Source organism: Sander vitreus, chromosome 4 (assembly GCF_031162955.1).
Source record: "Sander vitreus isolate 19-12246 chromosome 4, sanVit1, whole genome shotgun sequence".
Lineage (NCBI taxonomy): Eukaryota > Metazoa > Chordata > Actinopteri > Perciformes > Percidae > Sander > Sander vitreus.
This window is the reverse complement of record NC_135858.1, coordinates 15,183,383-15,201,541: the sequence shown is the minus strand read 5'-3', so window position 1 is coordinate 15,201,541 and position 18,159 is coordinate 15,183,383. Positions and strand designations below refer to the sequence as shown.

General features: G+C 44.2%; 1 protein-coding gene across 1 annotated transcript in view; it reads left to right on the top strand.

The window, feature by feature from the left end:
• The window catches only part of bsnb (bassoon (presynaptic cytomatrix protein) b), a 70,568-nt gene extending 54,104 nt beyond the window's left edge, over positions 1–16,464 (top strand). Inside the window, exons 4-11 of the mRNA XM_078247455.1 lie at positions 1,176–1,982; positions 3,507–9,935; positions 11,948–14,039; positions 14,384–14,931; positions 15,022–15,363; positions 15,887–15,998; positions 16,090–16,236; positions 16,424–16,464. Of these exons, the coding sequence (XP_078103581.1) occupies positions 1,176–1,982; positions 3,507–9,935; positions 11,948–14,039; positions 14,384–14,931; positions 15,022–15,363; positions 15,887–15,998; positions 16,090–16,236; positions 16,424–16,464 (10,518 nt within the window). The remainder of the gene's footprint in view (positions 1–1,175; positions 1,983–3,506; positions 9,936–11,947; positions 14,040–14,383; positions 14,932–15,021; positions 15,364–15,886; positions 15,999–16,089; positions 16,237–16,423) is intronic.
• Positions 16,465–18,159: the final 1,695 nt, after the last annotated feature.

The window sequence follows — 18,159 nt, the reverse complement described above, 5'->3', positions numbered from 1 at the left end:
CATTTGACAGAAGTGACAGAATCGCAGTAACTTCCATGAGCACTGATTACATTTGATAGTTGCAATGTGAGTAAAATGTATTTTTTTAAAAACAAAAAACTTTTATTCGCAACCTTCTCTGTCATCTTGACTGTCTCCACTGCAGTAAAGATGCCCTCTGATACAGTCATTGAACACCTGCATTGCTTTTATTTATTAGCCAATACAAGTAATGATTTATTGGGCAGACGTAATCAGCAATAGAGGTGTTTATGAGGTTATTTGTTTTGTTGTATGAGTCTATGACACAAGAACGCTTGCTCTTCAGGCCTCAGGCACAGGTGATTATCATAGAAACGGAAGACTGCGTTACAAACATGGTGCGGCCACCTCTCTTTTCAGCTTTCATAACCTGTGCCATAACCATTTCTTTCCATCGAGCAGTTTCATCAATCTGCTGCATTGGCCTGCAATTGAATCTGTTTATGTTAATATCCTGTCTTTGATGGGTTTTGTTCTAGATTTTTTAGCCCTGTCAGAATCGATAACTACCTTCACACATAGGCCTCAGTGAGGATGACGGTGAAGGACGAATCCTACTCTTGCAGATTAAAGGTTTGCTGTGGCTCCATAAAAGGTCTAATGACAGTTGCACCCCTCCAATCTAATAACAGATGTGTTCATTTGTATTCACACAGTTCTCTTCCTCTGTGTACCCTGTTTGAGAGTGCTTAATGTTGTCAAATGATTAAGTCTTCACCAAGAGATAAAAGGCCTTGTTTGGACAGGCTTTCAAATATTCCGTTTTTCAGACTCGCTATACTGAGTCCTTGGCACTAGATGACCGTTATTACAGCAACAACTTTCTGAATATGTTTTTTTAACAGACACATTCATATTTCTGTACCCATCAATCATTATACATAATAATCAGATAACGTGATGATTCATTGTCAATACCAAAGTAAACACCAATGTTGGGCATACTTTGTGCATGTAGTCAGATTGCTGCCCATTTAAATAGTTTCCCTTTTTGTTTGCTTATTGTTGGCACAAGGTGGAATCCAGGTGACACTAAGAGTTTGTTTTGCTGAATAATGTACATGAATAATAGAGTTTGTTACAAGAATGCATGTCCTTTGATTATTGTATTTCAATTTTTTTTAATTGCTGTTCTCTTTGTGCTTCTTTTTCAGAAGAAAGAATGGTTGTGCTTGAACTGCCAGACACAGAGGGCTCTGTCAGGAAGCTTGGGAGATATTCCAGCTCCTGTTTCACAGCCCTTGGGATCCCCCCGGCCACCCACTACAGCCAATCAACAACCACCTCAGCAGAAAGGGCCAAATCAACTTTTAGGGCCTAGGCCCACAGGTCATCAACAACAACAGAAACCACTGGGTCCCCAAGTAAGTGGCCCTGTCTCTCCTGTGAAACATGCTGGGCCTGCCCCTCATACCAAGGGGCCCAGCCAAGCTTCCCCTCAAACCAAGGGTTCTGTCCAACCTATTTCTCAACCTAAGGGTTCAGCTCAGCCTCCATTCAAAACTAAGGGTCCAACACAGCTCTCAGCTCAGAGTAAGGGACCTCAAATTAAAGGTCTTAATCAATCACATGCTCAGAGTAAGGGCCCTGTTCAGTCTGCTAATCAAATAAAGGGCCAGAGCCAGGCCAAAGGGCAGACTCAGACAAAGGGATCTGCTCAGTCCTCTGCTCAGACGAAGGACCCTTCTCATCCTTCTGGTGCCAAGGCCACCCCTGGTAAAGCCACACCCAACCATGCCAAGGCCTCTCCCACCCCATCAAAAACAGTACCTACTCAGTCTAAACCCACAGGTAACAACCAGGTCCGCAAACAGCCGCAGAGCCAGGAGAAGACCAAAGTCACATCCAAATCTCTAAAAGAAGATGGCAAGGCCTCACCAAAGAAGGCATTGTCAGAGACTGTCACTTCACCAAAAGACATGAAGATTGTTGAAGATACACACAAGTCAAAACACCATGAAGTGAGCTACCTGCAACTTCTTCGCCTTCACTTGTTACTCTTGATTCACCATTTTTATTTTTTGCTCCATTCAAGTAATTGTAACCATTTCTCAGAATCATCATCATATCATAATCCTTTTAATTATTCATTCCACATCACTATTGTCGCTGTCATTATATCATTATCTTTTTTCATTCTTCTCGTAATTATAATGTATGTAGTTAACATGTTTGTTAGCTATTATTTTATTGCTCTTCTTTTCCTTTCTACCTTTCATTCTCCCATCACCATTTGAACTAAAGTTAGTTAGTAGTAGTTATCATTGACTTGTAGTATTATCACATACCGTACGTTTGTGTTTCATCATATTACGCTCTTTATTGAAACAATTTCCTATCAATACAACTTTCTTTATCAAAATATCCTTATCATTACCATCTTCATCCTTATCATCATCATCATCATCACCACCACCACCATCTTTATCTTCATCCTTTTCATCTCTATCCTCATCATCATCATCATCATCATCACCATCTTCATCCTTATCATTATCATCATAATCTTCATCATCGTAATCACTATATTCATCCTTATAATTATCATTTTTATAATCATCATCATCATCCTCACCACCGTCTTCATCCTAATCATCAGCATCACCACCACCACCACAGCCAACTTCATCCTTATCATTGTCATCATCGTCATCATCTTCATCATTGTCTCAGTGATTATTCCTTATCTTCAGCCGGTTCCCCCATTCCTCCGCCTGGTTTTGTAAACTTTAATTTTATTTGTATCAAACGCAAGCTTTTTGTTTACTGTGACACTTTGTGATGATATTTTAAGCATTCTAAGCATGTTCGTTATTCTTCAACGGTCCGAAGAATGCAAAGGAGAATGCGTCTAAGGTGGCAATCAAGCATGTAACCAAATGACATTTGTCTGTAGATGTTTGTATGTTTAACTGTCTGTTATATTCACTCTGTGTGTCAGTGTATTTATCCATCTGTGTGTACATAACTTTGAAAGGCAAACTCAACCCAAATCAATAGAATATGATCAATAGCTATAATAATCTACAAAATAAGATTATATTCACAAACAAGTCAAAATAAAAGCTTTGATCAGAATATATATAAACAAATGAAATTAAGTTACTCTTGTTTCAGGGTAACAAATATATAAGTCAAATACGCTTGACTTCTAAACCAAAACATAATAGTAAATATTTGGGTTGATTTTAGCCTAAAATGTTACTATATCTGGTTGTTTGATTTAAAGGGTTTGTTCATTCCAATGTAATTATTCCCTAATAAGTATTAGAGACCATTTTGATTGTATTAAGTCAAGTGCATTAATTTTACTACATATAATCTAAAAATGCTCATGAAAATGTGACAGCTGATTAGTTTGATGAACTAATGGGACACAAGGTGTGCTCTGAGGCCTGTAATAGACCATGCGATGAGTTAATTTAGGGGGGAAAATGTCTTTTGTTTGCTTCTGACCTTTTTCCGTCTCTTTCTCTTTTTTTCAGGATTACATCAAATCAAGTACACATAGTCTAAGTGACACTGGATACTCCTCAGATGGGATCTCCAGCTCTCATGGGGAGATTACAGGACAGATCCGGGAAGAAGGAATCAAACTCAGTGAAAGAGGTGCTTCCATGCCCTCAGAAATCACCAAGCTGGAGAGCTCCATGAAGCCTTTACTAGAGTCAAAGACGGCATCAGACCAGAAGCACAGACCACATTCACTGTCTGTAGGACAGGGCCGAGACTACAATCCTGATGATGATGCAGCAAGGGATGAATCAGAGGATGAACTCAGTTGTAAGCTTCGCCATGATTATGTGGAGGACAGCAGTGAAAGTGGTCTCTCACCATTGCCAGTAAGACAGAAGAAGTCACATAAAGATGTAACAGATGAGGAATATATGAGGAGGCAAATTATGGAGATGAGTGCGGATGAAGAGGAGATGGAAGAACATGGAAACCAGAAGACTAAAAGGGGACATAAAACCAGTGGGGATTTGAGTAAAGAGAGACGGCGACTCTCTCATCATTCTAATAGTTTTGAGGATGACACCAAGGCATCAGAGGCAAATGAAGAGGAAGATGTTGTAATGGCTGGAGGCCTTCGGCGTTTTAAGACCATTGAGCTGAATAACACCAACAGCTACAACCGAGACATGGAGCTAAGTACTGAGCATGACCTACGAGAACCAGAGCTAGAGATGGAGAGTCTGACTGGTTCTCCCGAGGAGCGGTCCAAGGGAGAATATTCATCCACCTTACCTGCCACCACTCCCAGCTACACCTCTGGAACATCCCCCACATCTGTGTCATCCATGGAGGATGACAGTGACAGCAGCCCTAGTCGTAGGGCAAGACTAGAGGAGGCAAAGCAGCAGAGGAAGGCTCGACATCGGTCCCATGGTCCACTACTTCCCACTATCGAGGACTCATCTGAGGAGGATGAGCTCAGAGAGGAGGAAGAACTACTTAGAGAACAGGAGCAGATGAGAGATCTAGAGCAACAGAGGATCCGCAGTACTGCTCGAAAAACAAAGAGGGATAAAGAAGAGCTACGGGCACAGAGACGCCGGGAGAGATCCAAAACTCCCCCCAGTAATCTCTCTCCTATTGAGGATGCATCGCCTACAGAAGAGCTGAGGCAGGCTGCAGAGATGGAGGAGCTTCACAGATCATCATGTTCTGAATACTCACCATCTATGGACTCAGAAGCAGAGGGCTTTGAGATGATTGGTGGAAAGCTTTATAAATCAGGAAATGAATATAACCTTCCAACCTTCACATCACTCTACTCCCCAACAGAAAAGACATCAGCAACGTCACCATCTGATAAAACACTAAAGAGTGCAGAGGAGGTCTATGAGGAGATGATGAAAAAAGCACAGCTCATGCAGAGGCAAGGACATACAATTAATCAGCAGAAAGGTGCCTCTCAGCCTGACAGTAAACATCATCTTGAAGCAGGAACTGTCCTAACCCCCGGCTCAAGCCCAACGCAGGTTACTGCACCTATGTCCTTCTCCACAACAGGGAGTGATCCAAGAATTCCAGGAATTCATGCAGCACAGCATCTATCAAAAGAAACACAAAACAGGATAATGACACAGAGTGCCAAAATTGAAGGTGTTGTTGGAGTTGCCACAACCAAAGCCCAAGTCAGTCAGACTGCCACGACTCGCCAGGCAGGTAACACAGTGCCTGTTGGCAACAGAGCAGGCTCCCAGAAGCCAACACAGGCATCACCTGACCCTGGAGCATCCTCCCTAACCTCCAAAGTCTTCTCCCTTTTCAAAGGTCCCAGCCCCTCGGCCTCCCCCAATGCTTCCCCAGTACAAAGCCCAACACATACGCCATCCATGAGACCCACTGGTGGTAGTGGCAGGCAGCTACCATCTTTGCCTGGTGGTCCTACATCAGCTGCAGCATCCCATGGAGCTCAGGCACCTCAAAGGGCAATTTCGCCACGTCTTACACGACAGCAATCCTCCCAAGATTCACCAGTTATGGTGATAACACTAGGCTCTGATACAACTAGTCCTGCCAAGCCAATTACTGTAAATTCTTCCACATCCCCTTTGTCATCACCAACACAGGTCAGTTGTAAAACGTTGTATAGCTCCCAGCCCCCTTCGACTAGTTCCCCAACATCACCACAAATGCATTTATCACAACAGTCTCCTAAACGTTCCTTACAGATGGCTCAACATTTTGAAAAAGTAAATGTTGGTATTAGCACTGTGACCACAACTGCACATAGTCGGGGATCTATGGAAAACATATCTCTATGTAAAATATCAAATATTCCAGGCTCTGAAATGGTTGTGGGTCATGGTCAAACCCAGCCAAACACTAATGTGGTGGATCTGAGAGCCCCAATGAGGCCAGCTCCAATTATAATGACAGAACAGGGAATGGACTTAACATCCCTTGCCACTGATACAAGGAGATACTCTTTAGGAGCAGAGCACCCATCTGGTCGACACACAGCAGTGCAACCTCTTATTATGAACCTGAATTCACAAGAGCAACCGCACATATCTGTATCAACACCGACCACAGTTAGTGTCACAGTTGCAGGTTCTATGTTCATGTCCCAACCCAAGCAACAAGTCGTGTATGGAGATCCTTTGCAAAACCGTGTGGATTTGGGACAGGGTGTTGGATCAGCTGTGTGTTTAACCCAGAGCAAGCCACCAATTACTGACCCATCTATTCCCAAAATTGATGCCTGCCTGGAGAACCTGGGTATACAACAGCAACAACTGCAGTTACAGCAGCAGAAGCTCCTGCAGCAGCAACAGCTTCTTGAGCAGCAGCTTCAGCAGCATCATCAGCAATCCTCTTTTGCTCGTTACAATTTAGCTAATCAGGTCCAGCCACTGCTGATGAAAAAAGATATTGTAGTGAGCCAGACAAGCAGTGCCCAGCCTGCAGTGACTGCAAGTGCCATTCCTAGAGCATCCCCGCTGGCTTCAACATCAGTGTCTGGGGCTCCTGCTTCCAATGCTCCCCATGAAGTCTATGGTGGAGTTGCCTTAGAGCTAAAAAACAAGCCAACAGTAATGAACTTGTCCACAGGTAAGCCCCATGTTATGATGGTGCAATTAGATGAAAGTAACACATCACAGGGGGGCACAGTTACTCAACTAGTTACGCGAGAGGAACCTCCTCCCCCTCCTCAGGTTTTGGATCTCACTGGACAGATCAAACCTGAAAACCAAGTGGCTTGTTGTGATGTTGTTTATAAATTGCCCTTTGCTGGTTCCTGTTCAGGGTCATTCACTCAGAAGCCTACAACAGTATCTTCAGATAAAAACCCCATCACTGAAACCTCTCAAGCAGCCCACCCTGCCCATCCACCACACTACAGTGTCAGCCAACAACAACAACAACATCATAATCAACAACATCATCAACAACAACAGCAACAACAACAGCAGCAGCAATATCAACAACAACAACAACAACAACAACAACACCGTCAGCCTCAAGGAGTGACAGAGGAACATAAACCATATCAACAACCCACAGTCCCCTCAGGAAGAATTCAGCCCTCCATGTCTGATACTAATCTACCCTCCATGACTGATGCTGGTCACTATCAGAGTAATGCCCAGGGGGGTCTAGCAGTAGATCTTAGCAGCGTTAATCAGGCTTATGATGGTGGATACCTTGGAATTGGAGCACAGTATGGATCTTACACAGACTTGCGTCACCAAGGAGATGTTGCAGGCCCTTCATTACCCCTTCGCCGATATGGCTCCATGTCAAATATCAATTCCGACTATGCCTACACTTCACGTGACCTAACAGGACCACAGGACTCCAATTTGGCTCAGTACAGTGCAACCACTGCCAGGGAGATCAGTCGTATGTGTGCAGCTCTTAACTCTGTGGACCAGTTTGGGAGCCGTTATGGAAATAACCCTGAACTGGTACCATATGGGGCTGGAAGGGGTGGTCCCTTAGCTAGGCTAAACCTCCAGCAAAGCTTAGCATCAATAAGAGCAAATCTACTGTATGGCCCAGATGGAAGACCAACAGCAAATGGCCAAACCCTAACAAACCTAATAAATGCTAGACAAGCAAGTATACGGGCTTTGTACCCTGCTGCTATGCGAGGAGGTGATGGCATGATATATTCCACCATCAACACTCCCATAGCCTCCACCTTGCCAATTACCACCCAGCCTTCCTCTGTCCTTCGCCCCATACCTAGAGGAATTTACAGACCTTACCCTACAGGTGTAACTGCTGTACCATTGGCTAGCCTTACCAGGTTGCCTCAAGTGACTCCCAGAATGCCTCTGTCCACGCAGGGACCATATTCCTACCCTACTCCAAACCAGTATCCTACTTCAGCCACACCATCAGGAAGTGTGCCTGATGCAAGCAGTTCACACCAGGAAACTCCTATGTACCTTGGAAAGCCTTTACCAACAGGTGCTGCTCAAACAGCTGCAACCATTCCACCCACCCAACCTGCAGCACACTTAGGAGCACAAAATGTACCAGCAACTGGTATACAAACCACATCAGATCAACAGATAGACCGCACTCAACTTACCTCACAGAGTGATACGCACCCCTCTCAAGCTCAAGGTCATCCTCCAACTGTTCAGCCATTGCAGGCTCAAATGCAGCCCCACCAGTTACCTACTCAAACTGAACCTTTATCTTTGACTCAAATCCAACCACAAGTTCAACTCCTCAGTCAACCTCAACCATTAGTTTTGCAACAGGGTCAGCCACAAGCGACACCCCACTGCACTGCCCTAGCACCAAGTTCCAGTCTTTCTCCTCCCATGGAACCCCAGAAATCTAAGGAAGATGAGAGACTGAGTCAGCAACAAGAGCATGTGTTGCAGCTAGAGCGAGAGCGTGTTGAACTGGAAAAATTACGGCAGTTGCGCCTACATGAGGAACTTGAAAGAGATCGTATGGAGCTTCAGCGACACAGAGAAAAAGAACAACTAATCGTTCAGCGTGAGATTCAAGAGCTGCAGACAATCAAACAGCAAGTCCTACACCAACAACAGGCAGAACGTGAGACACAGCTCATTATGCAAAGAGAACAACTGGCCCAACAGAGAATGCAGCTTGAACAAATTCAGTCTCTGCAGCACCAGCTTCAGCAGCAGTTGGAGGAGCAGAAAAGGCAAAAGACGGCAGCAGTGGAGGCAGCAGCTGCTACTGCAGCAGCGGAGGCAGCAGCAGCAGCATCAGCAGTGGCGGCAGCAGCAGCAGCGACATCTGCCCAGGGTGCTATACAAGGGGTAGTTGTTGGAGGAGGGCCCCCTCAAGGGTTCATTATTTGTGACCAGAGTGGTAGAGTTATTCAACAAGATGGACAGACTGTTAAATTTTGGCAGGATGGACAAGTAGTCCAAGCCGTGGTGGCTGCTCGACCTATTCATAGTTCTGCCTCTGAAATGTCATTGAGAAGCAGTGACAAACAGGCTGATTCTAAGATTATGAAAAAGCAGAATTCCATGCCTCGGCTGAGGGATGGCTCTGAGGAGGACGCTGTGAAGAGGATTACAGACAGCTGTGTGCAAACAGATGATGAAGATGGAGAGGACAGATTCATGAACAGACGCAGGAGAACAAGGCGTATTGCGGACTGCAGTGTGCAGACCGATGAGGAGGACCAGGGAGATTGGGACCAGCAGCCAGTGAGGCGCAGGCGCTCACGTGTATCAAAGCACTCTGAGTCCAGTGGTGAGGCTAAACCAGAAGGGTCATCTAAAGTGGCTTCTGCAAGTATAGCTATTCAGACCACAAATGATTCATCATGCCAAACAGAGCCTGACCAACTTAGCAGGATTTCGCCTGCTATCCACATTACCATGGCAGAGACCTCAAAGGTTGATCTATTACATTACATAGCGGCCCCTGAAAGGACCCACAAAGGAGAGAGTCTGGCCTGCCAGACAGAACCGGAGTCTCAGTCTCAGGGTGTGGTCGTCCCCCAGCTGAGTGTCCCTACAACTATTAGTCCGTACTCCACAAGTCTGCATATAGTAGGTGCGAACACAACTGAACCAACCTCTCCTCGACTCCAAGGAGTTGCTAAGTTTGAGAGGAGAAAACCAGACCCCTTGGAAATTGGCTATCAACAAAATGAGTCTCCTTCTCGCCAGCCGCCCAAATCTCCCCAGGTGCTATACTCCCCTGTATCTCCATTGTCTCCTCATCGCATGCTGGAGACAACATTTGCCTCCCAGGAGAAACTTAACAAGGCCCACGTTACACCCCAGCAGAAGGCCTTTACTGCCGAATCACCCCAGCGCCACCAGACCCTACCAAGACCCATAAAAAGTGTGCAGCGCTCCATGTCGGATCCAAAGCCTCTCAGCCCCACTTCAGATGACCCTGCCAAGAACAGGTTCTCCCCATATCATCAGCAAGCTATGTCCAACAGTCAGGTACGAAACCATCACTTTTCTTTGAATACAATTTAATTTATCAGTTATCCAAATATCTGTCTTTAGAAATACAGCACACTCACAAAATCTAGAGTAGTTTCTTTAAATAAAGCTACAGTTCACCATTATGCATGGTATCATAACATTTGTCATATATTTTGCGATCAAACTAATGTTTTATGATTATTGCATACCAGTGCCAAACCCAACAAAAATATGTTTTAGCCAATTTGCATTTAGAGAGACATTAAATTAGGGTAGAATTTGTCAATTAATTGTCTAAATTTAAAAAAAGTATGTGTATGCAGAATATGCTGTGTGTGGACATAGATGATCACACAGAATCTGGCATCAAGAAGGTGACAGAATGTTCTCATGAGAGCAGCTGGCCATGCCAGAAAAGCTTTTCCCATCATCCTTTTCTGCTGTTTCTCTTCCCTATCTTCCCTTTTTACTCTTTTGGTCTGTTTTTCTCTCTCTCTCTCTCTCTCTCTCTCTCTCTCTCTCTCTCTCTCTCTCTCTCTCTCTCTCTCTCTCTTTCTGTGTCATATCTTCTATATCTGGCAACCCCTTAAGAGTTGCCAGGGGGACATACAATGTGGAGAAATACTGGTGGTGCTTTGCTGTCTTCCTGATTGTTAGCAGCTGGTCAAAGTAAATTAGCATTGCTCTGCACTTAGACCAAAATTAGTTTGAGAAGCAAACATAGAAATCAGATTTCAGGCATTTTACACATTTTAATTAATTTTTAGTGTTAGTGTTTCATACACGGTTCTCTTGTGGATACTTGAAAATTGCCATGGATCTACCCAACACAACTATTTTGTAAGTATTAGACTAGCACAGATGTCTTTTTTAAGTTGTGTTTTTATTTGTAGTTTATGTTTGATTGCTGTTACCTGCATGCCATACATAAATATTTTAAGCAATGTCAAAAAAGGCCAGATACTGCAGAGCTTTATTATACTGACTGACGTCTCCTGTCGATCAAACAAAAATTTACATATTCATGATGTTTACATTTACTAAGCTACTCAACACACATGTATTTGTTTAGTATATTATTTTGATTAAGAATTATTATTAAATATTTGTGGATTCTACATTTAGACAGTGGTGGAGGAAGTTTGTAGATCCTTAACTTAAGTAAAAGTACTAATACCACACTGTAAAAATACTCTGTTACAAGTAAAAATCCTGCATTGAAAATGTTACTTAAGTAAAAGTATCATCAGGAAAATGTACTAAACATCCTCACATTTTAGTAACTGGAAATGATCAAAACAGTTCTGTCAATCAACTAAGTGTTTAATCGTCTAATCATTTCAGCTGTACTTGTAGGTCTGTATATTGTTGGGTAGTTTCATTTATAATAAAACATCATATTTAATAAACTACATGTTTTGTGTGCAAAAATCTTCATTTGTAAAGTAACTAGTAACTAAAGCTGCCAGATTAATGTAATGGAGTAAGAAGTATAATATTTCCCTCTGAAGTAGAAAGTGACATGAAAAGAAAAGACTCAAGTAAAGTACAAGTACCTCAAATGTGTACTTAAGCACAGTACTTGAGTAAATGTACTTAGTTACATCCAACCACTGCATTTAGAGACAATTTAATTCATTGCAGTAACAATATTATAAATGTACAACATGGTTAAATTGTACCTCTAAGTGGAGACACTTTTAAATATTAATATGTAATTGAGGTGCTTTGTGTTGACTATGCTGACTGCCACTACTTTGGCTTCAGTGAAACAACATTTTAATCTATATAATGAAATCAAACTACGTTAATTGAACTACTGATAGAGATAATGCCCCTGTAGTACATAGGTTAATTAACCAAGTAGTCTGACAACATATCAGGCTGGATACCTCTTCACTTAGGTCTAGGGATGAAGAAATGTGTAGACCCTCTATGACTACCCAGTGTACAGTAATGAGTCTAATTAACATAAACTCATTCTGTTTATAGCTCAGTGTTTGTTGATGTGTCTCTGCCTCTCCAAGCAGATGGCCTCCCTGCAGCAGCAGCAGAACTCTCTGATGAGGAAAATAAAGAGGACTCTCCCCAGCCCCCCTCCAGAGGAGACTTCGCTCCCTATTGTTACTCCAGCACAAATGTACAGCTCTCCAGGCATGCCCCAGAGGGTCCTACCCAGACCTGCCCAGGGAGTCACCAAGGCTGGCCTACTGAGTGAACTGAAAGCTGTGGAACAAGAGTCGTCGAAGCTCCGTAAGCAGCAGGCTGAACTGGAGGAAGAAGAGAAAGAGATTGACGCCAAGCTGCGTTACTTGGAGCTAGGCATCACCCAACGTAAGGAGACCATGGTGAAGGACAGGGAGAGGAGAGAGCTGGCTTACCTGAGATGTATGGGTGATGCTCGAGACTACATGTCTGACAGTGAGCTCAATAATCTCAGGCTGGTAGCTGCAACAGGAACCTTTGATGCTAATGGTCTGCTGACAAGGCCCAGCACTGCACCATTGAGCCAATTTACAAATGATCTTAATGTAACCTCCCAGTATCCCTCAACCTCATCCTATATGTCTTATCCATACCCTCAAAGTCAACCATCAACACAGCAGCCAGGGTCTGCTTACCAACAGATAGGTTTCCAACCTCCTCAGTACCCTTCATCCTCTGCACCCCAGCCAGGAACATTCCAGCCCCATCCCCCACCAGGCCCTGGCTACCAGAACCAGGGAACCTATTCCAATCGTATGTATGCCCAGTCCTCCTACCAGACAGACCTTGGCATGCAGCAGCATGGTCACCAGGGCTTCCATCCGCCTGGTCAGCCTATGCCAAGCCAGAGCCTTCCTTACCCTAGCCCCTATCAACCTGGTCTATCCTATCAGCCCCAGGCAGAGATCCTTACAGTCCATCAAAGACCACGGCAAACCTCTTTGGCTGACCTTGAGCAAAAACTCCCTACCAACTATGAAGTCATCAGCAACCCAGCAGTGTCAGTGGCTACATCAGCTCCAGATACCAACTTTGGCTCAGTCTACAGCAATACGTATGGACAGTACCGCCCCCCAGAGCCTGGGTTGACTCACTCTGTGGAAAGCCCCACCTCTGCTTATGCTTCAGATGGACTCTACACTTCTAACCTGGAGCAGAATATTCCTAGGAACTATGTCATGATTGATGACATCAGTGAGTTGACAAAAGACAACACTAGCCAAGCTACTGATGCTCTAAGCCATCCTGTGGGAGGGCGGTATCGCAGTGAGAATGGCCCTGCACGTGGAAGTGCCTATGGTAGGCCTGAAGATGAGCCTGTGGATGCTTATGGCAGACCTACAGGAACAACAGGGTACCAGAGTGCAGTGGACAGTCGCACCAGCACCACAGGAAGTGGAGGCTCATCCTATTACTATGATGATTATAAACACCCATCACGGAGCAGCTCCAGTAGCCACAAACTTGCACCGAAGAATCTCGCCCCTGCAGTAGTCTCCTCTAAACGTAGTAAGCACAGGAAGCAGGGAATGGAGCAGAAGATTTCTAAATTCTCCCCTATTGAGGAAGCACGGGATGTAGAGTCTGATCTTGCCTCTTACACAATGACCACATCAACAGGAGGCAGCTGTACAGTTGTGTCCAGATCCAAGAAGCTTCAGGATGATGTCACCTATGGAATGAAGAAGAATGCATATGACCAGCAGAAATATTACGGCACCAGTCGTGAGGGTCTTGAGGAGGAGGACCGCATGTACAGCTCTGGTAGGTCCAGGTCTACTGGATATGGTATGGACAAGATTTCCTCCAGAGATGCCACAGGCCACAGAAGTAAATCCTACGAGAGAGATGCCATGGAGCGGTCTCAGAGAAGCAGCCGCAGTGGAAGGCCACCCATGCGCAGCCAGAATTCAGAAGAGGAGAGTCCACTCAGTCCTGTTGGGAAGACTGTAGGCATGGGAAGAAGCTCTGGCATACCAGACGCCCATGATGCGAGGAATCAGTATGGCTCCAGCCATTCGTTGCCAGATGTGCAGGACCATCACAAGAAGGACCTGCCCAGAAGTCATGTATATAAACCAGATGACCCTTACCTTGTAGATGACATGCACTGTGCTGTTTCTGACAGTGAAGGTAACTGGTGCTGAATAATTTGTGCTGCCTGAGTGCTGGAAAGGGACTGCATGCCAAGTGTGGAATTTTGAGAACAGTGATTACTTTGTTTGTCTTGTCTTTTTTATGCAATGTACCCTGTGATGAATTAAGCCACAAATGCCTGTTTTATATTTTTGTTTTGCACGCATCATTTTTAAGTTGATGTGACATACATGTTTTCTTTTCTGTTGGATTCCTCAAAAATGTGCATGGCTCTGGGATGTGGAGTATGTTTTCCCAGTTATTGTGCATGGCTTCAATCTGCATACTACTCCTCACCACATAAAACACTTGACTGATAATGTTTGTTTTGGTTTTAAAAGCCTATCATTTGGGCCAAGAGGAGACTGATTGGTTTGAGAAGCCACGGGAGGCCCGATCTGATCGCTCAAGACATCATGGAGGTGGAGGTCACTCATCCACAGGCAGGCGTAGTAAACAAACCTACCATGATTATGATGAACCTCCAGAGGAATACTGCCCCCAGGATGAGTACAACCAACCACGCCACTCATCCACAACAACACGGGATCACCGTCACCATGGCAGCAGCTCTGGCAGACACAGCTCTTCTCGCCACACCTCAGAGGATCCCAGATCGTCCCGTTCCTCCAGGACACACATCAAAGACCCATCTGTCCGTTCTGATGGCAGAAGCTCCTCGTCTACACAAAGAAGGGGTGGTCTAGACTCCCGTTCTACCCAAGGAAGCCCCCGGAACTCAGGCGACTTCTCTCGAGACTCAGCCTCAGTTCATCACCCCGGCACTGGGGGACGGAGCCAGAGACCCCAAGGAGACCGCACAACGTCCAGAAGGCAGGAGCCCTCTGCAGCAGGGTGTAAACCACAGCAGCAGCTCTCTCAGGGCAATGCTGGGCAGCAGCCCTCTCAGGGCCATGCTGGGCAGCAGCCCCCTCAGGGCCATGCTGGGCAGCAGCCCCCTCAGGGCCATGCTGGGCAGCAGCCCTCTCAGGGCCATGATGGGCAGCAGCCCTCTCAGGGCCATGCTGGGCAGCAGCTCTCTCAGGGTCATGCTGGGCAGCAGCGGTCAGGTGGTCAGGGCCAGTCTGGTAGACATTCAGGCTCTGAACCACTTGATGGTAACCAGCAGGCCCAGCAGCAACAGCAACAGCAGCAGCAGCAACCATCCCTGCAGCACAGCCAGACCCCTCAGAGCAGCCAGCCAACAACAACCACTGCAGGAGCTGGACCGGCACAGCAGCAGCCCAAATCTGGCCAAGCCCCACCACAGGGACGCCAACCAGGAGTAGGGTCTGCAGCAGGGCAGCCAGCCCTCACAGCGGTGAGTAGACCTAAGCCAGATTTTACTTAATGTAACATACATGAAGTGTTTGTAATTTGTTTTTAAGGATGTGCTACTTGAAAACCCTGTATTGTGTGGTATTTTCTTATTCAAATATTGCTAAGAGACTAGTTATGATGACAGATAATATTTCTAGCCATAAAATGCAATTGTTGTGGTGTCGCCTTCAAAAACATTTTAAATGTCACAAAAAGAAGCAAAAAGGGTTGTTTGTTTCATGCTTTTGGATTGTAGAGTGTGAGAACAATCTGACTCACTCAGAAAAGATACTTCTAGTTCATGGTGAGCATTATACACAGACATAGGTGGGAAGGGGAAATTAAGAATTACACTATGATAAAGACAAAGGCATAGAATATAACTAACAATAATGACATTTTAGATTAACTATATAAGATTATATTTCAGTTGGGATTACATTTAAAATATAGCCTGAAATAATATATAGTAGCAATTTAAATTTTGCCCTGAACTTAATATTTGTCTCTTTTCTATTCGACAGACAAAAATGGATGCTACACCTGCAGCAGTAGCAGCAGGAATTAAACCTACAACAGGAGCCACAACAACACCTCAGCCTACCAAAATAGCTACACCTCCTCTTACAGGCATTGGTAAGTCTCAGTTCCACCATTACTATAAACCACACAATGACCACAGGCAAACAACAGCATATGTGATGGTTATGTTATTTGCTGTTTGCAGGCTCCAAGGCCCCCCCTGTTGGGATCGGTAGTAAACCTGTAGGTATAGGCAGCGCTGCACCAGGACAGGCACCTGCTGAAGGGGATAATGTTCTCACTAAAATCCTGCAAGGAGGGGCAGCAGAGCAGGCGGGAAAACTGGGAGATGGTACAGCCATGAATAAATAAATGTTTAAGAAACTGAATTACGGTCTGGCAAATGTTAAATCCACCATGTTAGCTTTTATTTTAAAATAAAACAGAAAATATTAACATACTGGAATTCCTTGAATGAGTATGTCACTGTTGGGTCAGGTTGTTTTCTGATATTTGCCACCTCTTTGTCATTCTTGCAGCTCTGTCTGGCCTTGGGAAGAAGTTCACTTCATTTTGGTGAACTAAAAGAGGAGGGTGAGTGAACTGAAGTTACTGACTTTTGAAACTCCGAATGTTGAACTTAGATGCATGGAATGATTTTAGAATGGGAGGCAACAGCTAGGGACCTGCTTATCCACAGAAATTATTAATTTCTTAGTCATCGTAAATTATGGATGTTTGGGAAATGCTAATGTATGTGCTTATGCTTTATTTGATTATTTTGAATCAACTGTACTTTTTTCAGGATATGCAGAGTTGAAATGAGATGGATTGGAAGCTATGTACTTGAAAAACCTATGAAACTGCATTACATACATTTCACATTACAGAGGAAATAGAGGAAGAGAGATCCTGAGTGCAATCAGTGAGTATCCCATTAAATCTTCTCATCGTTGAGAAATTAAACTTTTGTATGTCTTTATGATAAATATTTTGTCACCTGCTGTGAAGTCAAGTGAAAACAATGTCATTGTAGAAACCCATTTAAAGATGTAATAATGTGTGTATTCACTTTTGTGACACTTGCATTGTGTAAAACAAAAGCAGTAACGCGGGAACTTGGTAAATGGTTGATTGCTGGTGATATTTTTATTTTACCTAGTTTTAGTTTCATTAAGTACACAGAGACTTTAAACTGTGAAAACATAAAATGCTGTCACACTGATTAATTGATTAAGTGTTGGATATTTACATAGATTAGCATAGTCCGTGCCTGCATAGTGAGAAGACTCAAGTGAAGTGGTGACTGATTAAATGCTGTGATTGTATATTCTGACTGATCTCCTGTACCTTCCCCTTACCCCAAATTACTGAACAGAGCTGGAATCAAAGGATGCCTTGTCAGCACAATTCCCTAGACATGGGCACACGATTGAAGTGAATTAAATAAGGGTGATTGCTTCGTCAGCACGGTGTTACAAAACATGAGCAGAGAGCTGAAGAGGCCTGAAAGTAAGTGGATGCCTTGATAGAACTACAGTCCCAGAATGATGATTATGGAGATGTCTGATGCCTCATTGGACCAATGGTAAGTCACTAAAAGCCATTCACATACATCCGAGTGTGTATGTGTGTATGCTTATGTAAGTGTTTATGTTGCTGGATTATGGGATGATAGAATTTAGTTTTGTTGTTGGCTTTGCTTTTGTTTGCTTTAGCGTTTTATTTCATTGGTTTCCTCATTTCCGTGTCAGGTCACGTTATTAAAGTCACAGTCCGCTTGAACTTTATGCTGCAGATGTAAGAGGCCAAAGCTAAGAACAAGGGGGGTCAGCACTACCTTCTGACTCTACACACTCCCAATAATCTGGGCCAAGCACACCAGACTATAATTAGCCTGAGAAGGCTATCTGTGGCTTTGCTTTAATGTCACACACGCAAAGACACACAGGGACAAGAGCAGACACACAGAATCATGACTCATGGTAAGCGTCGCTTTACATGGTAGAATGAGTTAACAAACTAATTCTGCTCAATGGAGCAGAACTACAGAAGCGTAAATAAAACTGATTTCAATGCACTTTATTCAGCGTCTGTCAAAACACATTTGAGTGAAGGTCTATCATTCAGCTGCTATGCTGTCTATGTTAACACTTGGATAAATATCAGTAGGCGTGTCAAGTCATTTCTGTGCAGATAGTGTGAAGATAAACCCGACTCAGTGTTTCTTTCAGCAGCAGGCCAGCCTGCTCAGCCCTGTGGATTACTACCGATA